Raw genomic sequence first — 27,999 nt, 5'->3', positions numbered from 1 at the left:
GACAAAACAGAAATCAAACAATGAGGAAAAGTCAAAGTTACAGGCCTCTTTGCCAGGGTATCACCAAGTTCTGCTCAGAAGAGTGAGGGCTGCACAGGCTCAGCTGTTTCGTGACAAAGTGCTTCTGCTGTCATTCGAGAAACCAGAACCCGACTCATTATCTGTATCCTGCAAACTCTGGTGTGCTCAACCCTGCCAGATGCTGAGTTTAGGGAAACTCACCTCAGAATTAAGTCCCAGAAAAAGGAAGAAGTGCAGAGTGCTAAAGGTGACCATCTCAGAATAAATGCTTTCAGGTGCTGATGTTGCTTAACCTTGAATGGGCAAGGGGGAGAAGGGAGTTCTGGAAGCCAGGCCAGGCTTCCATCGTTGCTAGCACTGGGCTGGCAGATGCAAGCTGGAACACTACAGCATTTCCATCAGGGAGAAGAATTTTCCCCCCTCCCCCCTCCAATAAATACAAGGATAAAACTATTTTCCCACAGCTATACAATTCAAGTCTTTATCTTTGCTTTTCCTGCATCCTAAGACCTCAGTCTTGGCTCCAGAAACACTCCATGAGACTCGGAGCTCAGCGTGTGAGTGAGAATGCCAAAACAGCACGCCCTGGCACAGCGGATCTGGCTGTGTGTACCTGCTGGCATTCACACCCTCTGCTATTTACAAGTTAAAATATTGCTTTCTCTTCATTAAGCATAAAGCCTGTAGTCACTCACCTCCTGAAGTCACTCACCTTTAATCCCTAAGATCCCTACTAATCCTGGTGGGCAGAACTTGCATAAGATAAATTCACAGTTCACTCCTTACAACTCATATCAGGATGTGATCTGCAGGCTGCCTTCCCTGGTAACTCCACACTGCTGAGGAGTTAGTGCAGGATGAAGAACACAGCCATTCCCATCACTTCCCAGCTGCTACAAAGGGGCATTAGCTAGTATGTATAGCTGTAAAGTGGGAGTAACTGCTCAGCTGAGTGGAGAACGGGCATCACCGGCACAAGGTCAGAGGCTCACACTTAAAAGTCAAGACATTCTCAGCCACAACTTGGTTAAGCAGGATTTAAGCTCCTTTGACAGCATTCTGCAGATTAAGCTCTGCAAGACTGCTTGGAGAGTGGTCACAGGCAGCAGCAAGAAACAACTGGAGAAAGTAGTGGCTGGGGCATAAAATTACACCAGCAAAATGTGGAACAGCTTGAAATCAGGACTAGAGAGCCTTTCCTAACACAGCCTGATTTTTCCTCCTAATGATTTAGAACCTTTTCTGCTTTATTCTTCAAAGCAACTCTACAGTTCAAGGTGAGCCTCCACATAAATGGGACAGCACAGGATGTCATGCAGCTGCTGCACTGTGACTTGGATCAGATTTGAACCCCAGTTTCCAAATGGAGAAAATACACTGAAGCTGAGACTTTGCCATGCACACAGACAGCTGCCTAACGTGGTTTCATTAAAAAGGAACCAAAGCAATCGAATTATTCCAAGAGAGTGTTTCTTTGGAACAATGTCCAAATTTGAAAAACAGAAGTACAAAAAAGCCTCACAGAGAAATAAGTTACTGAAAAACAAAGAGTAATGAAACCAGCAGTTTCAAGGGCCAAAGATGTGCAGCTTTCATGCTCCTTCTCCAGTCTGTGTGCACTGTTCAAGGGATCAAGCTCACTGCCCAAGAGCACTGCTGTAGCGTCTATGAGGATGGAGGGAGCAGAACACCAAGGGGGAGAAAAGGAAGAGAAGGGACCTAAAAGTAGGCTCTGAATTGACAGGAAAACTGTTAAAGAACTTCTAGAGTCAGTTTTATCCAACGGGCTGTTAAAGGTTGACACTTTGAGAACAGTTCATGGCAGAGGTCCTGCTTGAAGCACATAAGAAACCCCTGCAGATGTTCCTCAGATGTTTCTACACTTACTAATGATGAACACTAAGAATCTTGAGTTTTACTGTATGAGAAAAACATAAAATTGAATTAACTGAGATTCCACCTTTTATGGGGCAAGTGCCAGTTTGACACAACGTGTTCCTCCCGCTGTCTGGAACAAACTCTGGCTTAGCCATATAAAACAGACATATACACATCAAACAGTTTCACTGCCATACACTCCAGTGTACCAGAGTCTGAATCCTGGCACATGAAAAAGCAATTCCAGTCTCTCAGTGTTGCTCTAGGCTTTGCTGCCTATGTCAGTAGCATGACAGTGGAACTTTTCCCATTGGTAATAGAGGGTAACAAACTGGCTCAACAAAACCCTCCAAGAAACCCAACGTGAGTCCAGCTCTTCTGGATTTTTACAGCAATGGTCTGGGAACATTTTGTTACCATCAGCCTTTCTGAGGGCTTAATAGAAGACTTTAAACAAGAAACCCTTGGTCAGGATGGCATAAATATATATCAGATAAGCCAAAAGAAAGATTACCCACAGTGTCACTGACAGAAGCAGAGATAATAACTTGTGAAGCATGTGTGCTCCTCAGGAGAGCAGCTGAGGAGGTAGGACCTGCCCAGCCAGCTTACAGTCAGTGCTGGGTCCCCCACCACAACCTGCTGCAGTTTCCACCATCTCTCTGGCAGCTTGGAAAAATGAACTCAGAGAGTGAAATGGGCATTTGCCTTTGTATGGCAAGGAATCCTCTTTCAGATCTCCAGTTGCTGAGGCTCCAAAGTCCTGCAAAAGCCTGGCTTATGTGATTTCAAATACATTTCTTTCAATTATTAAGAACAAAACTTCAGGAAAAGGTCTCAAAGAGACATTACTGAAAATGCAGCAAAATTAAGACAGGCCATTTTAAGCATTCACCACACAGACAAGCTTCTGGTTTGTTTTGAAACAGTCCTGGAACACTAATGCCCACTTCATAAAGAAGCAGCAGGGAAACAGCAACATTTACACTTGTACATTAAGAAATTAAAATACAATAGAAATAGCTGGGATACATTAGAAGGGACTGTTAACAGGATTAGATTTATTTTTAAAGCATTCTATGAGATCTTTTTGCATGAAACATGCAGAAAAAATAAGGTCAAATAATTTCAAAGCTCCTCAAAAGGCTTAAATCACATTCTGGTAGTAGAAAGAAAGGTCAGTGATTTCTGCTATCGTTTTTGGCCATATGAGGACTGGAATATTTCATTGTTCTTGACTGGATTCTTCAGATTCCTCTCTGAACATTCAGAAATTCTCTGCAATCACCTCTAGTCCTTTTGTTAGGGAACTCTTTGATGTTGAGCAGAAAGAAGTAAAAACCCTAAAGCTCCAAAATGAGTTGGAACATGCAGACAGGCTCACACAGGCACAGAACCCGCGTGGTTACTTGGCTAGCTGTTACCTCTTCCAACACTAAAACTAGGTAAACTAAATGAAAATGCCCATCAACATATTAGAGCAAAAGAACAGTGACACATAGCTTCACTAGACATTGCTGACAAGCATGGCCTTTGCTTACTCTTGGCAGGGACGGTGCTGGAACTAATCTTAAAGGATGAACCTCATCTTGGATGCTGAGCTTCTGCAGACCTGAGTGTCTGCACCTCAAGCAATTCTCTCTCAGTCTCTTCTTGCATAAATTCTTTCAAAGCACACTAACAGTTCCAAGTTCCTAATAACTTCCAGTACTAGTCAGTTGCTCTAAACCCACTGACAACTGTTTAGTTAACATCATTACTCTGGACTTTTCAGTGTTCTCACACCCCTACCTTTGGTCTGTGTCTCTATACGACACTACATTGGCCTACTTCCAAAGCCTCTGATGGGGAAGTTGTTCTAGTAAAAAACCTACATATTTCATTCATAACAAAACCACTTTGTGCTTTGGTTCATTCAAAACTGTTATTGATGTCTCAATCCTGTGATTCAACACTTAGTAAGTCATATATTTTTTATTGCATCAAAGAAAGATTTAGGATCCTGAATTTACAGTGGCTTTGGAAACACATCAAAGAACAGACAAATGTAGAACTGTGCAAGTTGTAAATCACAACAAATGAACAATCTACACAGCAAAGAGCCATTTCAGAATCAAGCCAAATTGTCCCCAACTTTGTTGATCATTTTTGGACTTTTTCCTCCCATCAGATGAAAACTCCTTCTGAAGGTTTGGCTGCTCTCAACCTTTTTAGAAGTGGCATGTGATGTGTTACAGTTGCTGGGATGGACAGTGGGTACAGGATGCACTGCACCACTCAACACAGGGCTCCAAAGGCCCAGCTTGCACAGGGGATCCAACAAAAATAAACTCAGTCTTTGCAATTCATGCAACAACACGTTCTGTGCTACAGGACAAGTATTTGTTTAAAATAACCCTCACTACATCAATAAAAGGCATGTTTGTGTTAAACCCAAATGACATCTGATATTTTACCCCAAAGCAACGTACTCCAACCTGCGCAGCTGCTGTCACATCCACCCCAACACAGCCAACCACAGCAAAGCTGAGCAAGCCAGAAATCCCTCCCAGGCTGCACATGACCTTGCAGTCACTCCCAGCTTGCTGTCGAGCCTGGAAAGGATAGTGGCATGACAAGTTTGTCCTGAAGTAGCTGGCAAACACTTAGCACAAAACTTGGCAGGAATCCTGCAGTCTCAAGGAGGGTTTTCTGAATTCACAGCATTTGCATTGATGTGACTGTGCTGTTCCCATCCTGACGCTCACAAACGTGAGCGCCCGAGCAGGCTTTGCTGCACCAGCTCATCAGACTGCAAACCACAGGCAGCAGAGAGGTAAACAGCTCCAAGAGCATGGTATGTGATAACTTCAGAGATCAATTGAGCAATGAAAGAAGTGATTTCAATTTATACCTGCTATCAATCAATCATAAATTCAATTGCCTGTAAGCCCGAGCTGATACGACCACAATAACTCTCAGGTCAGACACACGGATGCAAATACAAATTAGTCTGAACCATACCAGAGGCTCCAGGCTTTTTTTTTTTTTAGGTGTTTTAATTTTAGGATGTGGGCACATGAAACTACCCTGATGTAAATTCCTGAGGATTAATCAAAGATAACAAGAACCTGCCTATTTAAGTACAAAGGAGCATGCTGGAAATCATAAACTGATGCTACAATACAAGCAACAGTTTAAGCTGGGTAATGCAGGCCATGAAAAAACGTTTCTGGTAAAATCATTGGTTATTGCTAACTTGAAAAATATTAATTACAGCAAAGACACACTATAACTTACAGACACTGAAGTTTAAATGCTGAACTAAGCCATAAAGGGGACTTCTGCAAGTCTGAGGCCTCTATAGGTGTTTGGTTGCATTTGAAAAATCCATCACCTTTTTGTTAATATATTCACAAGCAGCCCAAGACTTAAACAGCTTAATTTGCTAGATGTCTAGGACAAAATGCATTACTAGAGATAAGCTCTAAGGGCAGAACATTCCCTTGCTTGACTGTAGTCAGCAGTGGAGTGACTTTCCCTTTCCTCTGCAGAGTCTTTGACCTTGCTGTTAAGTCCAATGTGAAATGAATTCTAATCCTCATTGTGTGGATTCAGTATTCAATAATACTTCTTAAAAAATACCTTTGAGCAATCTGTTCATGAGAACTGATGTTGACAGGGAAGACAAAATTCACCACTACTAACCCTGAATGTCTGCTACAGTGGGTTCCAGGGGCAGGTGTACTTCCCAGCAGTCTCAAGCTGCTCCACACAAGTGTGCCCCAAGATTCACAGCCATTCTACCCACCAGCCTGCTGTGCTGGGTGAGAATTCCTCCCTATCCCTTCTGGTAAAACAAACCTTCTGAGATGGCTGTACACATAACTGTTTCTTTTCAAACAGAGGGAGTTGTGAGCTGCTTCTCCTGTGCCAGACTCCTGCCTGCACACTGGTGGCATTTGGATGGCTCACGACAGAGCGCTCTAACAGGATTTTCTGTACACACCAGGACACATCTTTAAAACCTGCTTAGTCAAATAACGTAACTCTTAAGCAACAGAGTCATTTTAGTACCGTTGCTTCTTTATAACCTCTATTTTAAGAGCTCTTCAAAGTTTCAGGCTCTGTGTCCTGTTTCTTTAAGGTAAGCTCAGCTATTGCTCAGAGCCTGGCTTAGGCTGTGCCACCACATCTGATATGTAGATGAATCCTCAACCTGAGTGTCTTGATATTCTAGTCAAAGTGCATCACAGCTTCAGCAGGAGGGGTACTACTACCCAGCACCCATGCCAGCACAAGAATTTATTCTTTTCAATAATAATTGTTTAGCAATGTCAAGTTTTCCTCTGATTGCAAAGCAATGGTTTAATTCGGATTAACAAACTGCTTAATGAGTCAGGAAAAGGAAGAACAATCACTCAGAGGTTCATGGTTTGTTAAGATCCATATGAAAGGAGTTAAAAGTAGAGTATTTCAGGCTTTTCTCATTTGTCCTTAGAAAGAGAAATGCAAATAGTTTTCCTGGTTAATGTTCTGGGTTTTGCTCAGAACTCTGCTGTGTGCTCAGACAGAAGCTTCAGTTGTCTGTAATGCATTTACATGTGAGTTTCAGTGACTGAATCCCTGTCCAGTGGTATTTACTAGACAAAGAGCTGGGGTGGATGCCAGTGGATGTGAGAAGGCTCCTCCCTTCTCTGATCACCCCTGGTTCACTGCTCTTCAGGGAACACAAAGACAAGGTATTTTTAAATAGGTCACACAGAGGCTGGGTGGTAATTACAGAAAAACGTTAATCAGATTGGAGCAGGCAGAGCTGCTTATCTCTTGCCAGGAGCCTTTCTAATATCAGGTCTTTCTTCACATCTTAGGACAAACTGACTTTAAAGAGTACAACAGCCACATGAAAACAGCCCAGAATACAAAAGCCTTGCTTGTCTGCCAACTCTGGCCTCATTGTGATGACAACACACAAAAGAAAACAGAGAGGAAGCATGGAACATGTGAATGGATCTGATTGTCAGAAGACAACAGAAAGCAAAGCAAGAGATGCACAGTAGCTGAAAGATTGCATTCAAATAGAGGACTTCAAAACTAAGGGAGCTCAGATGCTGGGTGATAAAGGAAAAGCCCTTCTGAGGCAGGCTGGGGAAGCTGCACTTTGGTGAGACGCCCATTGCTTCTGCAAGTGGTGAAGGTGAGGGAAGGGAGGGCAGCAGGGAAAGGAAGAACCTGGCTCTTGGTGGACTTCTGCCCTTAGCAATGCCCAACAGGCATTGCTGCATGTGCCACTGGGACACGGTACCAGGTTGCTCTTCCCACTTTCAAGGGAAGCTGTCTAAAATGTGCAGAAATGGCAGTGGTGTGTTCTGGAGCCTCTGTCCTGCTGCCATGCAGGTCTGCTTCCCAGAGAGCCCAACTGAGGCAGGCATCATCAGCCAGCAGTGATTGTGCTACCTGCCACTTTCCAGCGATGCACCAACATAAACAGTCCTGTTACAGCATCACTTTTATAATAAAGTGAGAAGAAATTTTGTCTCCTGACAAGTTCAATGTCCCTTTCATTGTGGTTCAGACCTGTCTTTCTAGAGCTTCCCCCTTTGCCCCATCTCCTTCATTCAAGGTGACTCCTGCCTGCAGTGTCTGAGGCTTTCAGCAAGGTGCCAGGACCCAGAGGATTTTCCCACTGAACTGATTTTGCAAGTTTGTTGACTTAGCTCCAGAAAGCCACATCACTGCTGATCTGCAATGCATGAACAGTTCAGTTCACAAAACAGCTTAATGCCACTTCCTTGTCTTTACAGCCTCTGAATGTGCTTCTTCACAGCAGCTCATGTCTGTAACTGGTTTTTCCTTCCCGTGCCTCATTCTTCCACGAGAATCTCAGGTAAACCAGCACTAAGCACACTACTGCTGCCTTTTCAGTTTCCACTTCATTTTTAGTAGTGTGTTAAAAGATTCAGCAGATTATTTTTTTTTCTCACTACCAGAAGAATTTAAACATGCATTCTACACAGACTGAGCCCCAGAAGGGCAGCAGGGAGCTTTCCAAACCCCTTAGTTACCATTGCTATAGGACATCTTTTGTGTAGAGCTACTCCCATCAGCAGTGTGCTACAGTTCAGGCTACAAAACTCCAGGGGAATCTCTGCAGTGGTTTAAGATGCTCAGATCTCCACAGCTGCTCATCGTGAGTTCCTCCCAATGCTCAGAGCCCTGACTGCAAGAGAAAATCGGTGGTCCAGTTCAGATTTTTCAGCACAAAAGAGAGAAGCTTCCATGGCTGCATCTCTGCTGATGGTTCAAACCCAGACTCTGGTCCTGTGTCCTCCCCTGCCAGGCTGTGCTGTGGCTGGGGGCTGGCTGGGTTCCAGACCACTCTTGGAGAGCTACCAAAAGGAAAATTACAAGGCAGATACTGCTTAATTTGCCCTATTTTTTTCTGTATTCACCAGACATTAAGAAGTGCCTTTAATAATTTCCCATCCTTACAAATTGTGCTTTTCTGGCTAAAATACCAGTTTTTCCAGAGGGGTATTTTGCAAAGGCAGCACGTGGTTAACAGTCAAACTCAGAGTGGCACTGACACAATTTTTCAGATAGAATGAGAACATGAATAACTGGCTCTGGTACTGACACACTTGTTGACCTCTCTTCTATGATAGGCACTTTTTTTATTCCAGGAAAAAAAGTGCTGGCTTATGCTGAAGACAGTTGATCTTTAACAAGACAGCAAAGGATTGATACAGCAAAATTTTGCAGAGCCTGAAATAGCTGCCAAATTCAAAAGGCTGTTGGGAAATAAAAAACAACAAACGTGGGCCTCTCAGGAAAACCTGGTTTTGTTAAAGAAGGTCACAGTGTCTTGGGTTTTTTTAAGTCTTCCTCATTTTTTGCTGCTACATCTGCAGAGCAGGGCAGCCAGCTCCATTTTATGTTGTCCCCTTTGGAATTGTACAGTATCTCTTTTGCAGAAGCAATTAGTATTTGCTGTTGTTTTAAAAGAAAAACCCTACAGAAAAAAAAGAAGGAAAAGTGTGACTCACAGAGACCAATAATTAGGTCATGTGTTCAATTAGTTTTCATGCTTAACTAGTTACTCTTTAGGAAATGCTCAGCCTTTGATGTGCAGCAGGCAACGTACCAATTAATTAGGCAGAAGGAAGCAATGCAAAGAATGAAACCTCAGAAACTGTATCAAAGCCCAGACGTATCTAATGAGGGAAACAACAGCATCAACAACAGAAAACATGCACAAAAAGGTAGAGGCTTTAAATTATCTGTTTCAAGTATCTTGACTGTATTTCCTTTGAAATTAAGAGAAAACTGATGGGATGAAGACTGAAGAGAGAAAAGAGCAGTCTCGTTTGATCAGAAGAGCATGACTGCTTCCTTGAAGGCTTGCCACAAAAAGTATAATGTATCTGTATTGTATGAGATGTCTCCTCAGAGACCATCACTCACTGCAAGCTGCAAGAGGCATCACACACACAGTATTGGATGAGGAAAAAACCAGGAAACCCCTTTCTTTAACAGCCCACATAGTTAAGCACAATGGGACACACACTCCTGGGAGTCTCAAGCTGGTCCCAGCCACTTGGGGGAAAAGATAATATACAGCCTTAGTCCAACTAATTAACTAACTAACTAACATTTTTATTAGTGCCACACAGAAAAGGAACAGGCATGCCTGCCTGGGGGTGGCACTGAGTTTCTTGGTTCCCTTGGCTGACGTCAGTAAAAGGTTGCTGCAGTCACTCTGCCTTGATTATGTCACCTCTTTGAACTGAGTGAAAAGACGGGTACAACAATGTAAATTAAGTGGGCTGGAAGCACTTAAAACATGCCTAGATTTGCCAGACTAATGAGTTCAGATGTGATACTGCCTGTCTCTTAATAAAGTGACACTAAGTAAGTAATGAAGAATCAAAAAGAGCGCTGCATAAGGAATAGAACAAAAATTGCCGTGTGACAGTGTCCACGGTGCCACTGACACAGCATCCTCAGTGACTAGGGATGCTAAGACACAGGTGTTCTCAAACTGCAGCATTTGCTTCCAAGCCATCCTTCTCAAAGGATTTCTAAAAGTTTATTGCTTTCCCCACCTCTCTCATCCTTCCCCTACCTGGGATTTTCACCCCCCTTCAGAGCTCACAGTTCTCCTCCACTCCAGGGACACCCACTCAGGTGGAGCTATAATGAAATACTCAATAACCCCAACAGCACAGGGGACTGTCCGAGCAAAAAGGGAGAAAGCAGAGAGAAGGAAAGGGGAGGCAACACCGTGGCACTGGAATTACAAACATCAATACTGGCATTGTCTTTTTTATCTAGGCAAGTAGGTGGAAGGGGCAAAGACCCTGTGGGATGTAACACTTAAAGCTGTTTGGCTCTGCTCATGGAGGCTGTGCAGCTACTGGCCCAAAAGGACGGGAGGGGACTGGGGAAAACAGAGGTGCACAGATGCAGAATTACAGACCTTGCTGTGGTTACATCTTACAGAGAGGAACAAACTGTTCACACTCCATCTGGTTACTTACAGAGGATGAGAAACAATTCCTAAAGTCCATAGAAGAACTGTCCTTTCCTTGTAACCTCTAACCCACCTGAGGTCTCAACTCCTGTGTACCGTAACTAACGCTCCACTTCTGTTTCACTCTGTACTCTCCCATGGGTTTGCATCAGTCTTGTGCAGCAGTGGCCTCCATTTCATCCATACAGTACCTGCCTCAGCCTCCCCCTCCTCCAAGTCCAGGGCTCCTGGGTGCTGCAGCAGCAGTTTTTTAAGAAAAGGAAGAAACAACTAAGAAATCCCTCCAAAAGCAAGCCCAAGGGAGCCACCAACATCTGCTTTTGGTGGTCTCACATAGAGTTGTGCAAAGACCACCACACGGCCCAAACTCTAAGGAAAATGAAGAGTTTAAAAACTCAAAACATTACTTTTGAGACACAAGGTCTCATTCCTCCAGTGTTAAGAAGGTACTTCATGGGCAGTGGAGGAATGTAAGTGGCCTTGAGACACCTTTCTTAGCTTCACCTCTACTCAGGAGGAGTTTGACCTTAAAATGGCAGAACTGGGAAAGTTTCTGTCAGAGAATAAAAACCAGTACTGCAAAAAGCACCTGGTGTAGGTGTGTCACTGGGACTCATTTGGACAGGTAGGAATCACAAGTGAAGCATCAAAATTGAGTGAGATGAGAGAAAGGAAGAGAAAGTCCTGTGAGTCTTCTGGTCAGCTCAGAGTTAAAGAAAAAAAGCTGGTCAAAAGCCACAGACAACAGAAAGAAAAAATCTGTCTGCAATTCCATGGAAATTTAATCAGCCCATACTCCAGACTACTTCAGAGCTGATCCTGAATTATGTAAACTGGGCATCACTCAACCTGCAACTCTGCCTGTGGCTACACAGCTCCATCCTCAGAGGCGTGTACACAGCAAAAAGAAACTTCATCGTCTAGGGAAGGCCAGAAGCCAAGTTATGAGAAAGAGAGGGAAAGAAGAAAAGTCTGGCCTTCTCTAAGAAGGAAGCCAGCAATCACAGACCAAGCTCCTCTCCAGCATTCTGTACAATACTGCACACAAGCATTTTGCACGGGGCAAGTGGTGGTTCATGTACAGAAGTATTGCAGCTCAGCTCAGAGAACTTCAGCCAGGAGGATGCAGAAAAAGTCTCTCTCGATCCAGCCCACAAGAAGTGGAACAGCACAAAGCTGTGTAACACCTTCATCCTCCCTACTGACCCCTGTGCTCCAGCCCCGCAGAACGTTGCAGCAAAGAACCCAAGTTGTGCTGATAAATGGATGTAAACTGGGACTCAAGTAACAGCAACTTCTGCTCATGAAAATCCCCACTGGGCACTGCATCTCCATAAACCACTTCACCACAGCAGCACTCACAGTTTGGACTCTATTATTCCTCTTTTGAACCAAAGTCTGTTGACTTTTCCACCAAGGAAAGTTCCTGTCTTTTGAATGGCACAACATGCAAGGCTGCCCAGGAAATTACATTTGCATCCAAACTACAGGGAAAACATTTGCTACTTACTGCCAGCACAAGCCAAAACCTGTCACCTAACACAGGCAGTATTCTGCAAAGGGGAAGAAATGCAGATCAGAAGCAGAGAAAAACCATTTGATCAACTTCTCTCAGTATTTTAAACACAGAGCACAGGAAGAATCTCCAGTAGAAATGTCAAGTATTTTATCCAGGGCACTTAAAGGGATGTAAGTGCTGTCCTTGCAAAGGCTCTCTCTTCTGGTGTTCCCCTGACACTTTCACCCTTCAACTCTTTTCCTCCTCCCCAGCTTTAAGCCAAGCCCTGTAACCCCCTACTCCAGCTCTGCCCAGCTCCCCCAGGCATGCCCAAAGCCACAAGTTCCCAAAGCAGAGGAGCAGTCCCAGGGAAGGTCCTTCCCCTCCCAGGCTGGACAGTAAGGGGTCCCAGCTCTCAACTCTCTTTTCTCTTTTCATTCTCAGCTGCTTAAAACAACCCCTTTATCCCCTCTAACTGATCCTGCTTTCCAGATTACCCTCCCCTTTAACCCCTTCCATGCCCAGTGAAACTCAAACCCCACAAACCATAATATTACAGAGCAGCTGTCTTCTTTTTTTCCTTCCATTTTTTCACCAGCACCTAAATTATCTTCCCACTGAACTGCAGGAACTTTCTCGTCCAGGAACTTCTTTATAAAGACAGATAGAGCCTACAGCTTTGTCATCTCCTCTCTTCTCCCAGTAAAAGTTTCATTTGAGAATTGCAATGAAATGACTGAATATGGTTTAACTGCAGTATTTTGCAGATGAAACAACAGCTGAAGTGGTTTTCACTCCCACAGCACACAAATTTATGTAGCTACACAACAATAAAACAAAGTCTTAAATTTAATCAGAAGAAATACTTCAAGCAATGGCAAGCTGATAAATTATTTAGAAAGGGGCTCAATAAGACCTGGAAGAAAATATGCATCAGCTGTGAAGCCCAGGAGCTTCCAGAAACAAAGAGTTTTCATGCTTATGCCTTTGAAAGCCTTTCACCTAAGCTATTTGTAGTTCAGGTCGGTATTTGAACAACATCCCACAGTTTGTAAGCAGAGGATGGAGCTGGTAGTGATGTCACTGGACCTTTCACACAGTGGTTACTGCTGACATCATCAATTACCAGTCCTTAGCACCATTTGTGCACTCACACCAAGGGACTGAGGCCAGACCTTTCCTGGGTAAGGACCCAGGCAGACAGCCCCAGATACTGGCTGTTTCACAAGATTGGAATGATTTGGGGGTCTTTCCCACTCTCTGCTTTTCCCCAAATTGTTTTCCTGCCATTAATTCCTCAACCATTCCAAAACACTGAGAAACAGACAAAACTAGATGTATTAGTATTTATATGAAAGGAAATTCAATAATGTTCCCATTGTTTTATTGCAGATGGCACATCAACTTCTCTTTATTACTGCAGAAAACTCAAGAGCCCTGTAGAGTGCAATAAAACAGTACGTGTTTAGCTTTGCAATGCTTCAAAGGACTGTGATTTACTGTTAAGAACCAGGCACCTTGCACACAAACATCTGAGCTCAGTAATTGCTTCATGCTTTGTGCAAACTCTACAAGGCAGTGTGAGGTCAGCCCACACAGGGTACCTGCTGCTTCCAGACGCCCGCCCCTCACTCCTCACTAATATGGACTCTGTTATTAAAGAGCAGACAAAAAGGTTTGTTTTCAGCTTCACATCAAGATGTTTTACTCTCCTGTTTGATTTCAGACACTATTTGAATTTTCTCCCAAATTCCTAGGCTGCTAGAGATTTAAAATAATTGTCAATGTACCAAGAGGAAAAATGCATCAGTAAATTCTCTTGCCTTAAATACATACTGTGTGTGCTCAAAGACAAGTCCTTCTTATATAAATACACTTACAAAACACTTCAGGAAAAAGCATGCCCACAGACAATTATCCACAGATTTAGTAATATAAACATTTCACCACTAAGAACAGTAAGACTCCTTTCAGCTTTTACTGAATGATCAATTCAGTTCGAGCCAGTCGACCCTGAGCAATGTTAGGAACAGAAAATATGGTCCTGGAGCTGACAAAACACACAGCATTAACACTAAAGGAAGAGAAAAAACAATGTCTGTTTTAAAAATGAAGATGAGTTTAGCATGGAGCCACACCATAAGGAGCATGTCTACAGGCAGGGTGATTCCATGAAGTTCCTGCTTCTGTTTGGGTTACATATCACAGGCTTGTGACAATAACTGACCATTTACTAGTCAACATTTCAGGTACTTTGCAGAGGAGTATTTTGACCCAAAGTGCCTAGAGCACACAGGTAAGGACAGGAACATACTGGGGAACATTAGCAGTGAAGATGACTCTACAGTTCAGGTTTTGTATCTGTTTGGAAAGGGATGCACACTTTGAGTTTCATTCTTTAAATCTTTCTGTAGTTCATTTGCTAAGACAGGTGAAACCAGAGACAGTGAAATACCCACAATCAAAACACTTCCCCAGTGTGAAAGAGTGAGATGTCACAAAACAGGAAATAGTCAGTTACTTGCACCTTTCTTTAGCTCCTGCTTTGCTTCACCACTATCCAAAACATTCAGTTAAAGTCAGCAGTTACCAAAGCTCTGAAGTTCTGCTTCACAGCAAAACCAAAAGCATCCCTCAGCTACTAACTGTACAACATCCATCTGAGCCAAAGGAGAAAAGGAGGACTGGTGAGTGCTGGGACACAGTGCTAGCTGAGGCCAGACATGAATTTACAACAGAAGGAACTATAAACAGGGAATGAAAAACTTCAGAACATCTCAAAAACACCATAAACTCAGAGGAACCTCAGTCAAAGAAAAAAATAGTCACTGTAGGACTTAGTACTTTAAACAAGCACCCCAGCCACAATCATAGACAGGGCTAGCCAAGAGGGGAATCATCTGGAAAGCTGTCAACTTCACAGCTTGCAAGAATTTATTCACACTGAAGGAAGCAACAAATGCTGCAGGGCCACCACCCCACAGACAGACACACATCTTAGTTGCCAGCCTACGCTGGACGTTATCAAAGGAGTATCACATCCACAAGTGCAGAGGGGAAAGCCAAGCAATACTTACTCTTGGCTGCCAGTTTTCATACTGCTTCTGTAAATTTGCACCAATGGTTTCCAGAGCTTTTTGAGGACCCATTGACAGAGGATCTAGGAAATAAAATACAAATAAGTACTTTTGACTGAATCAGATTGACAGGAGGCAGAAACTCTACGTGCACTTCAGCCTGTAACTACTCCACACCAAATCCAGAACTACAACCTGGGAGACCAAAGTCTACATCAAAGCATGATCACCACCTCCCTTTGCAGAAGAAGGAAGCCAAAACCTTTCTGCACTTTCCCTCTCAGTTGTTGTGCTTGCAAGGAAGATCATTTAATGCTATTTGAACGCAGGTTCCCTTCACGCATTCAGCTTCAGAGCCATGACCACGACATTCCTCACCGAATTTACTTGGGTGCTGTATCTAAAAATCACCCCCAAATTAAACACCATTCAAGACTGCCACACTGGGGAGGTTTCTCTTGCTAAGATAATAAATACCATCCTGTTTTGAAAGGCAGGAGAGGCATCAACATTTGCTTCTTTTAATGTTGAAAAAAGGCTTCTGTAGTAAATGATGACAAAAATTGCAATTGGTTAAATAGTTAATGATAAATATTTCTTCTTGATGAATGCAAAATCATGCTTCATTTCCATCCCTTGCTGACTGCTCCAGAGATTACATGTCACTTGTAAGTTTAGAGAAGTTAATTTTATCACCATCCATACACAGCAACACAGCTTCAGCTCACGTGCTTAATGCAAAAACCATGGCCATGGAATTGACACTGTCAACCTGACTCAAACTAAACTGGAAGCTAAGCTTTTGCAATTTAACAGAAGCTCTTTTTAAAGCATTTAACCAAAGCAATGAAGTGATGGTTCTGAAAATCTTGACAAATGTTCCACCTTGCACTGTTAGGAACAAAATACAATAAGGGAGGATGAAAGCAGGGGGTTATGAGTTATTTCCCTTGAATGAATAAAAGCTAGGGTCTTATTGAAATGTCAGTACACTTCTGTAGGAAGATTTAAGGTCATGCAGTATACCAATTTCATTTGCCCAAAACAAACACCACTGGCAGTAAATGGGCTGCTCAGACCTCACTCTGCCTGCTCCAGACACCTCATCAGGCTGGACACAGCCCCCGCTCCCCACCACGGACCCTGCAGCTGCAGCACTCTCCAACATACCTTCCAGAAACACCTTTATATATTGCAGCAGACTTTGTTGCTCTGAACTGCAAAGACCCCCTTGCTATTTAAGGTGAGTTTGGAGCCAAGCCTCTTGAGCCACTGGACAGGGATCCCCCAAACGAATTCACACTGCCTCTTAACATCTTTTTTTTACTGAACATGCCATCAGCTACTGCTCAGATTTTAAAAAAAGGGAACAAAAACATGCATAAACACATCAGATTGGTTTTGATCGTTTCAGAAGGACCAAACTGAACTGGAGAAAAAGAAATTAAGAACACTTCCCACACAGAGGAATGGGGTTTGTGGACCCTGGAGCACCTTCAGAGTAAGTGGCACTGTTAATAGTACTTCATGTACAAAAATACAGTAACACTGGTGCCATTCCAAGAGCCAAACAATGGAAACTAATTGTTTTCCTAAAGATAACTCACACCACCACAGTCATTCATGGACCTGCAGCCTGAGAGTATCTCTAGGGCTAGCGAAGGCCTGTGGATGCTCAGGCCACCATTGTGCCATGAAGCTCTCCGTGCCTCCAGCAGTGCCAGGCTGACACCACAGCACAGACAGGCTTCATTCTGCAGAAAAAAGAACATCTAAAGTGGTTGTAAGGGTGCACTTGGAAGGTACAGTGAGAACTGCACAGCTCCTGTCGGCGACTGTCATGGCCATTTGTCACCAGAGCTCACAAGCCAGTGATCTCAGCTCGGCTGGAAATAGCAGCAATCACACCAAAGTGATTTCCACACATCCTTGCACATCTGGCTAAGACATTCTGTTCCCACAGTACACATCACTGGCTTCTCTCGAGACTGTTGCACAGAAGAAAAAGCAGCAGATACTTTTGCCATTACCCTTGTCAGAAGCTTCAAGCTCCCTAGAAATGGAAATGAGCACTTGTGTACACACACACACCACAGACTGACTCGAAAAGCCTCATTCAACATCCTCTTTGCTGATGATAGTCACTAATTATTTTAATGACTCTGCAGTGCTCCTCGTTCTCTTTGCTCTCTAACTGTGTATCAATGAGAAATCAAAGCTATCCTCTCCACTGAACAGATGCATTTGTTAGTGCATGCTCATGGCTTTTTAACTGCTTTAAAGTCATCAGCATTTTTAGGTTAGAAAAAAATGGGATGCTATGATTCATACAGCAGGTAAGGCAAGGTTGGAAACGAGATGTTCTGAAAGTCTGTAGAGAAATTTGGTCTGTGCAGTGATTAATTTGCTCTGCAGCCTATCACAAGCCCCAGAGTTCAGGATTACACTGCTCTGCACGTTACGTGCTGCAGGCTCAACGTTTTCAATTCCTAGGTAAAAAACTTCTCTCTTAGAAAAGTCTCTCACAAGGCATGTCCTTCTGGTATTAACTCAGAGCTGTCTCATCTCGATAATCAGAGTTGCTCTCCAAAACCAAGGGAACTTTTAATTTTTTAACAAAACCTAAGGATTTATTCCAACCCAGCATCCAAGTAGCAAGCCCAGGTGTGGGAACTGCTGGCGAGACATCCTTGGGAATAATTCCAGGTCTCATAAATTCATGATCCCAATTAAAAGAGCCCCAGAGCAGTCACCTCAATACACAGTAACATCACTGCATTTTACAGAAGCTTATTTCCAGGTTGTAGGAGACAAAGCAATTTGAAACCTTTGCAGATCACAGTACTCTGAAGATGTCACTGCTCAGAGATTTCCTTAGATATTTATACATCTACAACAATTAAAGTTAAGCAGCTAATTAACAAGGGCTTTTCTTCCTGCACACTATCTCATTTTGGAATAAAGAAGGAAAGATGACCTATGGCAGCAGTGACTGTTGGACTCTTCATCAACTCATACAGACAGAGTGAAACCAGATGTCAGGTTTCCTTTTGTTCAGTCTAGGTTTAAGTGCAGGAAACACACAACTTCTAAGGTTCCTATGGATGATAAAACTCAAGATTTATAAGAGTAATAGAGCTGCCTGGAGCTTGGACTTACCAATCCAACACTCCAGACGGGCACAGGGAGTTGTTTTCACCACATCAGGAGGGTCCACACCGACATTCAGGCACAAAACTAAGGCAACACTGACAGTCTTCATCTGCAAAGATAGAGGACAAAATGCTTAATTCACACAGAAACAAAGTCAGTTTTCACTTGTGTTGGAATGTTACCACCACTATAACTTTGGAAGGGCTTCACCAAACCTGTGTCACCTGCTCTTTCACACAGACCACTTCAAGCAAGGCAGGACTGGGTAAATGTTTCAGTTTTTAAAATGGAACAGTACTTAGACTTAATGTTACTATTTTCATTACTTCCAGAGCCCATTCTTCTTCTACAGAGTATGGAAATGGGTATCAGTGGAATTGTGCTACTCAAATTAGTCCTTGTCCAACTGAAACACATTATTAAAACATGAGCATATGCTATTCACAGACCAATCAGGGTTATAATATACTGTGTCCTCTCTAATATTAAAACTAGAAGTGTTACAAGGGGAAAACACTCAAGTGACCAACTAAACCATAACAAAACACTTAGTCCATTTGTTTGTTTGTTGTCTTTGCACGTTCATTATCCTGGAAAGGCTTATTTTAGGAGAAATCAGCCTTGGCTCCCCTTCCTGGGCTTGCCCATAGCTGCTGCTTCAGCATCTGCCCAGGGAGGGTGTGGAGGCTCCTTCTCTGGAGGTCTTTAAAACCCACCTGGACACGTTCCTGTATGATCTGATCTAGGTGGGAGCTGCTTTGGTAAAAGGGTTGGACTAGATGAACTCTAAAGGTCCCTTCCAACCCGCACTATTCTGTGATCAGCCTGGAGGACCAGCTGGGCACACACTCATCATGTGTTGGTAGCCATAAAGGGCACCACAAACATGTGCCATCCAGACCCGTGGTCACCTTACCTGTGACCAAGAAGCTGCATTAAACCAATGGCTAAGCACTATGGCCAGTTAAAACTACTGCTTAGAAATGATGATTTCACAACTCCCTCATCCCAATCCCTAAATCACTGAGGGAAAGACAAAGTAGTAGCGTGGCTCACAAAAGTCCCATCAAGCCTCCAGTCCCCTGCCTCTCTGAAGCCAGGCCACCCTCCTCTCCTGTCCCCAGGGTGCTCATTACCCTCCAGAACAGCAGGCTAAAAGAACAAAAATCCAAACCTCACAGTTGCAGAAAAGGCTAAAGCCACACAAATGTATGGCTTTTAATACTGAAACTAGAAACTAGAGCAGAGGGACATTATTGACACCAAGAAGGGGGGATGGGGTCCAAATCAGGACAGAAATCTTAGAGCATCCACTCACTCCCGTGTCTATGATGGGGAATCCAGAGTAAAACTATCAGCAAACAACTCTGGTTAATGGCTTCATCTCAAGCCATGTTCTTGTCAGCAAACCCCTGCAATTATGTGGGAGTTGCTCATCCCCCTGCATTAACAAGGAAGAAGCATCACTTTGCAGAATACTGATGCAAACGGGAATGGGGATTCCCCCACTGGTGCTTGAGGAGGGTTCCCCAAGGAGTGCACACAGATGGGGTGAAAAGGTCCAGAGCTGAAGTTCAGCACTAAAACCACATGCACTAAGAGACCTCTATCAATAGAAGAACAATACAGAGTACAAGTACAGTTCCTGGCAAAACGAGGATCAGCTGCAAGATGCAGCTTGGCCCTCCAAAGCTGATGCAGTCAGATAGCCCTGAGGCAGCCTCCCCAGGACTGGGATGCCTGCAAAGAAACCTGGGGGCTCCCTATGGAGAACGGATGTCTGTGCTGACAACCAGCCTGACTCATCCCTCTCCCCCTTGGAGTCCTTTCTATCTTCTTCCCCTCCTATCTGCTTCTCTTATCTTTTGCTTTCATCTCTCTTTTCCCCTTGCTTTCCTTCGCTTTATCAACACCATGCTGCTACCCTCAGAAATAAATTGTGCCAGCAATGATGTTGCTCACACACATCTCACCCTTCCCTCTCCTTTTTTGCTTTGGTTATAGGATTATTTCATTTGGACACAGGGCAACTGGAGAGCTCAGGACAAATTTCTCACTGTTGATTCACTGCCATAGAGACTGTGACACAAAGCACCCTACCACAGCTGCAACAGAAACCCCAGCCCATTTAAAAATGTTACAAGCACACACCAGCAGTGCACTCAGTTCAAAAAAAGTTACTTCAACATCCAAGCATTGACTTATTTACGTCCCAACCCAAAGCACACCAAGAGAACCCTTGACCTGCACAAAAGGGCACAAGGCTCCTTCCCCAGCCCGACAGCTGCGTACCACTACACTAGGAGATGTTATCAGGGAACAGAAACATTAAGGAAATGGCCTCATATTGCACCAGGGGAGATTTAGACTGGCTATTAGGGAAGATTTCTCCACGGAAAGCGCTGTCACGCACTGGCAGAGGCGGCGCAGGGAAGGGGCTGAGTCACCAGCCCTGGAGGTGTTTGAAGGAAGTGCAGCCGCGGTGCTGGGGGATGTGGTTCAGTGGTGGTCCTGGCAGCGCTGGGTTCAGCGTTGAATTCGATCTTAAAGGTCTTCTTCAACCTACATGATTCTCATTTTAATGATTTTCAAGGTAAAATATAATACCCAGCACTAGTAAAAGGAAGAACAGCTCCAAAGTTCTTCAGTTCATCCTGTACAAAGTTGGCAGGTTATACAAGTGGCCTGATTTTAAAAGCAACCAGAGACAAGCTGGGAGCCCCCTCCAGCTCCAGGCATCAGTACACCCATCACTGGGCTCTGCTCCCCAACGTGGGCTGCTGTATAGAACTGGCCATGGATGAAAACAGTTCCCTTTAGTCTTAAAACCTAAGGCACAGGCTTTTTACCGAGTCAAGCCAATGTCTGGCACTCGATACTTCAGTGCCATATGTTCCCTCAGTAAGTGTACCTGGCTTTCCCCCTGCTCACCTATTTCATGCACATCAACTACTGCACCAATGAAAACATCGTGTTACTTTAATACTACAATAGATATTTGTTACAATGTGCAGTTTGAAGCCTTTCTGTTCCTTTTGAGAAGATAACAAAAGAGAAAGAAATAGCTTCATTCAGAAAGCAACAGCATTCAGGGTTGTTATTTAGTGTTATCCTGCTTTCCCTTTCCCAAAACCCATCGAATACACCCAACAGAGCACGAGGCACACAGCTCCTGTGGAGCCCTTTGCCTTGACCCACCTGCACACTAGAAAAAGGTACAAAATGAATCACATTTAACAAAAGATCTTGAATAGGCAACCCTTTACTATTTCAAGCAGCACAGAAGTGTTATGGACCATCTATGTACATTGGTTGAGAATATTGGTGGTCAGCAGTATAATCTGGTACAAGGGGAAAAAAAGCACCCCAAAAACCTCCACAAGAGCTCTCTCCATTAGAGAAGCACTTGCAGAGACCGAGCCATGCACTGTCAGTGTGCCACATGCCCTGCCTCACGCAGCCCCAGCACAGCCACGGCTTTGCTGCAGGGTGTGCAAGAGCTCGAGCATCCCACCCTGTCACATGCTGGCAAACGGGCACGGAAAACCCAGAAGGAAACAAGGGGAACTACAGGACAAAATAACTCACTAGAGGTGGAAACACATCAACTCTTCTTTCAAGAGACAGTATCCTGGCACACAAACTTTTCTGTCACGTGTATTGCTTCCCATTTGTGGTCTAACACTGACCTGGTTTTCAGTACTGTACTAACAACACCTGATCTGTGACTTACACTGACCAGGCTGATATGTATTTGCTATTCCCAAGTTCAGTGTTTTAAATAACCATTTCCCCTTGAAAACAGACAGCAAACAGGCAATGAAAAATAATGGTGCAACTGATCCCAGAGATAAATGGGGTTATTTCCCTTCTGCTGCCCCCTCCATGGGACATAAAGCCTTGCACCTCACGACTAGTTGTTCTGCTGACAAAGAGCACACCTTCAGGAAGAATTACAGCTCCCTCACCCTCCCTTCTGACTCCTACTCAACATCCATCCCTGGTGTTGAATCATTGCAGATCAAAAGAAAACCTGAGCCCAAGAAACCAAATAATGCCTTTCACATTTCTGATCTGCTGTGGAACACACTGCCAGCAATTCTGTGGCACACTAACACAACATATCTGTATCTTCTCCACACTAGAAGTACTGGGATATTCTCATCAGTCATTAAGACAGTGGGAATTTTCCTTTCTACATTTCAAGAACATATCCACTAGAACACATTTCAATGGGGTTTTGTTGGAATTAACTAATGAAACACGAATATTTGGCAGGCTCCTAGAAAAAGCCACATTCAGCATTTTTTCTCAGCAAAGGGTCAAGATCAAAACTATTGAAGTTCCTCCTGTGGGCTCTTCACTATTTAGCACAATTTGGTTGTTGAAAAAGGCACATGACTCCATGTTGCAGCCACTTGAACATGAGTCAGTAACTCTGTGTCAGAACCTGCAACATTGGAACTGCAAAATCCACTCAAAAAGCTCTTCCTGAGAAGGAATGGTACTGACCTGCAAGGCAAGTCCACCAGAGGTGGGAGTCGGTGCACAGAGGGAGTTCTGTCTCCATCCAGATGTCTATTAAAGCATTTTACATTAAAGACTATGTATCATACTAAAGTCAGGAGAACTTGCAAAATATCTTTATTTCATCTTCTTTCAAGAGAAATGGCTTTGCAGGAGAGTTTCATCACCCCCAGGTAGCTCAAACCAACATTAGTGCAGCTCCTGCAGTTATTTCCAGGTAGAAGAAACATTCTCTTCTGTGAATGGTTTTGATTGAAAACCATCATCACAGGGAGCCCAGCTTCCCCTGTGGTAGCATACCTGGAAGTAATTCCAGCCTGTAACTGCAACAGCCCCATTTCATCAGTTGCTAAAGATTTGTTACAGGCTAAGAGCAGGGTCAGCAGCTCAGGAGAGAGCAGACAGCTGCTTCACCATCTAGTTCACTCGGACCAACAACAGTCTGTCACTCCACTTAGCACAAAGTGCAAAATTTGTCATAAGAGCCTCACCTAACATTTCACAGTGAACATTTACAAACCCATAAATATTTTATTCCTACACTGCAATTTTCAAGCTGAAAACATTCTGTTTAAACACTACACAGATGAACACTGAACCATCACAAACCTGCGCGGCCTTACACCAGACAGAGCTGCTTCTGTCAGTTAATACCAACACAAGATCAAGTCAGCATTAAACATCAACTAGATGCTGCTACATCATTTTACAGAGCTGAAGGTGAACTTATCATCTTCAAATACAAATCCTGAGACAGACTTCCAGGCTGAGAAATTCTCACACGTGTCTCACTTGGGAGCCTCCACTGGCCAGCAGGCCCAGTTCCACTTGCTTGTTTAGAGAATTCATTCCCACCCTAAAGACTTGGTTTGGACATTTTTCTTTGCACACATTTACATAGATTTAGTACAAGCCTCTCAACCAAAGGGCAAAACCAGCTAGAGGTAACTCTAGAATGTTAACTGGAGACATGCCACGCAGTGACTCCAAGGAGAAGCTCTTTAGACACTGAGCAGTAGCAATGATGTTTAGCATCATGAAACATTGTTCTATCTTTGGAGTTTCAGTTGTAACTGAAACTGTTCATTCTGCAACATCAGAAAATGATGGTTTCTCTTTCCCAGGCCTCATGGAAGCCCTTACACACCGCACCCAGGCTTTCTCACAACAGGGCGTCCTCTTGCAACCAGCTGCATGCTTCACTGCAGCGGGGTGGTTCTGGGAGTGATGGGACTCACAGCTATCAGCCATGGGAGGAGACGGGCATCCTGAACCCTGGCAACTTCCCATTTCAGGCTCCCAGTCAAAGATAACAATTACAACACTTGGTCCAGGTGCTCTCTTACAGCACAGGCACCATTTCCAGGGCTTAGGCACAAACCCCACCACTGAGGAATGGCAGTTTGCAGATCAGCTGGTGAAAAGACTGAAAATTTGGAACAGATAGACAAAAACTTGACCTCTGTGGCCCACTTGCTCATACAGTCACACACAAAACCAGAGAAAGGTTTCTGAAGAGAGCTTCTCAGAACACACCCCACCTGTACACAACCCCTGTCTACCCGGTGAACAGGCTGAAGGAATACAGATCCTGGCTTTCAGTGTCAAGGAAGGGGGGGGTTTATGTAAGTTTAAGGGAAATAAGCTATGGAAAAAAACATCAGTGTGCTTCTCCACAGTGATAAAAATAGCAAATGCACATAAATATTTCAAGTTAACATTAATAATTCAACACCTCAGCAGGTAGTCTGCAGCCATCTGTAGCCCAAACCCTTGGTTCTTGCTGTGACTGTTGTGACAGCATATGCTAGATTCCTAGATGGACTCCTCTCAGTGTTTGCCCTCCTTTTCTAACCTCTGCATTCTGCACTAATGCTATGAACTTTCTTCAGAGGTTTATTATGTCCAACATGCCCGTTTAGCCAGGGAACACAGCTACTACACAAAGTTCAGGAGCCAGCAGTAACGCTAATACAGCCCCTTGTAAAGCAGACTTTTAACTGCTGGCTGCACTATATTTACCAGCACTGCTTACACTTGTAGAGGAATTACTGCTGTCAATCAACACCTATGATATACATAAACCTTTTCTATTTACTGGCTCCAAGAACAGTGTGCACCTTCTCTGTCTGAAGGGAAACAATATCAATTCACAAGCCATGGCCCAGCGACCTCGGCTCCCAAAGCCCTTGGGAGACCAAAGGTCCTGCCTGACCGGACTGCTTAAAGACTAAAAACTACAAGGCCAAGTAGGCTGCTTCACTCTGCCCTAGTAAAGTACTGAATTGCATTGAAACCACTGCCCACACACACAACCAAAGTGGTGCTTTCTTGTCCCTGTCAACGATTCATTTTAAACAACGAGAAATAATGGGAAGCAAATATTTCACTTCTCTGATCTTTCCTTTCTTGATACAACATGCAAAAAGAATCAGCAAGAGACACTTTCCTATTTGATCCGTGACAATGCCTTTCCCTCTCACCTCAGCACAACTGCCTCTGCTTTGCATTCTGCACAAGCTGCTTGTCACCATTCCCCACTCTGGCCAGCACTATATAAAGGTGGCCATCCTCCCATGCACTGACTGGCTTCCTCATCCTCACATCTTTCTTACAAACTAGTGATTCAAATGACTCCTGGAAGACATCTTTTAGATCTCTAACAAGTCAATACAATATTCTATCCAACACCCATTTGATCATGAATAACACAGCTCCCTTCCAGGGGAGTCCCTGAGCTACAGCCACCTTCACTGCAATAACTTTTCAATGGGAAGTTGCTTACAGGAGTGAACAGAAGAAAATTTTAAGTACAAGATCAAGTCCCTAATTCCAGCTGAAGCATCAGGAGCATAAAGATGAAGATGTGTGGCTGTATTTGAGAGCCATACAGTACAGAACACTGTTCCCCTGCCTAATAAGGCTCCACCACCTGATCACTTCAAGGGCTTTGAATTTCTTACTGATGATGTGCCATAGAGAGAAAGAAAGAACCACTAAGAGACAACCAAGGTTCTCAGAGTTAACCATGCAGGCTGTGTCCCTTCCTGAGGCTGTGTCAGACTACAGGGAGGTCAGGCAGAGGGACAGCCACAAGTGCAGAGCTCCATCCAGACAGCAAGCTGCACAGAGAGGGATGGAGTGACTCAAGTCATCATGTTGACCAGAGGCTATTTTGCACACCTTTGAGGCTCCTTTTCTCTGCAGCATCCAGCACTAATTACACTGCCTTTCTCCACCACCTGCCCCCTCCCCACAGCCCTGGCTCCCTCCACTGCTTACTGACATTTGCCACACTGCAGGAGTTCGAGGAAGAGCCTCCTCTAGTGGCACATATTCTGACCTCGAGGATGCAATTTGCAGTAAGAGCCCAGCTTTGATGGATCTCCTACAAGGGGTAGATTTTTTCTCCTTGTCTGCTGTTCACAGGCCTTTCCAGTTTCTGCAGACATGCTGGGAGGAGCAGGAGGGTAGTAAGTCACTGCAACATAGATGTTGACTTTCAGTAGCAATAATTGCCTGACTCCTCTCCAAATACCATATGCTCAGTAGCACAGCAACACCAGCCTCCAAGAGAAAAAAATGAGGCCTGTTATACATAAATATACACTTTCTCACTGCATTTTTTTTGAATGGAGAAACACAGAGCTCTCTTCTCTCCTTCCATTTGCTACTGGTGAAGTCTCTCCCCACTCCAAAATTATCTGTGCACGCGAGAGCGTTGTCAGCTCCTTTCCCACACACTGCACTGCACTTCCACCACTTACTACTCACACTGCCAATGGAATTACATTCAAGCACTCTCAGGAAGCTATTTAAGGGAATAAGACTCTTGGACATTTCTGTACATTAAGCTATTACAGTTTTAGCTGTACAAAATCTATTTTCTTCCCCCCCTAACCAGCAGAAATTTACACTTTCACAGATGTACAAAATATAAACTCCTGCCTTTGCTCCCTACATTCAACCATCACACACACAAAAAGTCACTTAGCTTGCAAAATGCCCTCACAGTATGATGAGCCACCAAATCCTGGAGAGGCTCAGTATAAGAAACAACACAAACTAATGGAGTTACCCTAACCACAGAATCACAGAACCTCAAGGGCTGGAAGGGACCTGCAAAGCTCATCCAGTGCAACCCCCCTGCCAGAGCAGCACCACCTAGAGTAGGGCACACAGGGACTCATCCAGGTGGGTTGGAATGTCTCCAGAAAGGGAGACTCCACAGCCCATCTGGGCAGCCCCTTGCAGGGCTACCTCACCTCAACAGGGAAGAAGTTTTTCCTTCTGTCTTTATCTATCCTAATGCTTCATCTAAGGTAATCAAGGATACAGCAGAAGTTAAGGCCCGATGCCCTCCACAGCAAAACACCGAATCACCACATCATCATCCCACCCTTAGCCTGATCTGATTAAAGTTTCCACAGCAGCCATGGTACTGGAAGACACTGAGTAGTGTGCTGAGGGGCAGTAAGGATTGCACTGCCAGCAGCTACCAAATAATATTCATTTTACATCCCCTAGGTCTCAGCTGAAGTGAGAAAACTCACAGGATGAGACAGAGGTTGACTGAATTGAAGATTTCAGCATTTCCTACCAGTGTATAAAGGTAAGATCTTTTTCCTCCAAAACACACAACTAGCTGTACTCTTCAGAGCTGTTAATCAAAGTCTCCTCTCTGCTTAGGCGTAAAAACATTTGTAGATAGCGGTAGATGCAGCACAAGCTTCCCAGCTCTCACCAATCAATACACAACCACCTCAGCTCACAATCATCTTTGCTCTATGGAAGAGAAGATGTAAATCTATAACTCAGATGACAGTGGCCATTACTTACAGCAGGGGGTTCAGGTCAGGGAGGAGCTGGGATTTTGTTCTGCTTGTCTCTAAAGCCATTTGTGACCCAGCAGGTGCCCTGTGCTGCACCCAATTCACAGCCCTCCCCGCCAGCAATCACCACCTCCAGTAACTATTGAACTGTGGATCTCAACTACTGACCCGGGAGAGAGAGAGAGATTCACACCATCACCAGTTCTCAGGGCCTCACTGTAGCATCAAAGTGCTCCAAGCCAGTCTCCCCAGGAGTTCCTAGCAGGGGAAGAAGGAAAGCTACCTATCACTTGGGTTAGATCCCACAGTACACACAGGCAAGCAGAAAACAAGTATTTAAGATGGAGTAAGTCAAAGTAAAGTGGAAGCTGCTGCCAAAACACAAACTCCCACGCTTTCCCCACACAAGATTCCTGCTGCTTCCTTTCAGCTCACAGGAAACACACCAAATTCCTCAGATGGGAGCAGGGAGGTGAGCCTCCAGCACTCTAAGAGCAAGCA

At 44.1% G+C, this 27,999-nt stretch overlaps 1 protein-coding gene across 3 annotated transcripts in view; it reads right to left on the bottom strand.

The window, feature by feature from the left end:
• RPTOR (regulatory associated protein of MTOR complex 1) overlaps positions 1-27,999 on the bottom strand; it is a 125,730-nt gene that overhangs the window by 93,916 nt on the left and 3,815 nt on the right. For all 3 annotated transcript variants that reach the window (XM_062010874.1, XM_062010875.1, XM_062010876.1), the window contains exons 2-3: positions 18,146-18,248; positions 14,987-15,069 (exon numbers count right to left, since the gene is read on the bottom strand). In XM_062010874.1, the coding sequence (XP_061866858.1) occupies positions 14,987-15,069; positions 18,146-18,248 (186 nt within the window). The remainder of the gene's footprint in view (positions 1-14,986; positions 15,070-18,145; positions 18,249-27,999) is intronic.

Source organism: Colius striatus, chromosome 18 (genome assembly GCF_028858725.1).
Source record: "Colius striatus isolate bColStr4 chromosome 18, bColStr4.1.hap1, whole genome shotgun sequence".
In the NCBI taxonomy this organism is placed as follows: domain Eukaryota; kingdom Metazoa; phylum Chordata; class Aves; order Coliiformes; family Coliidae; genus Colius; species Colius striatus.
Note: the sequence above shows the minus strand (reverse complement) of the source record. Positions and strands in the feature narration are given on the sequence as shown.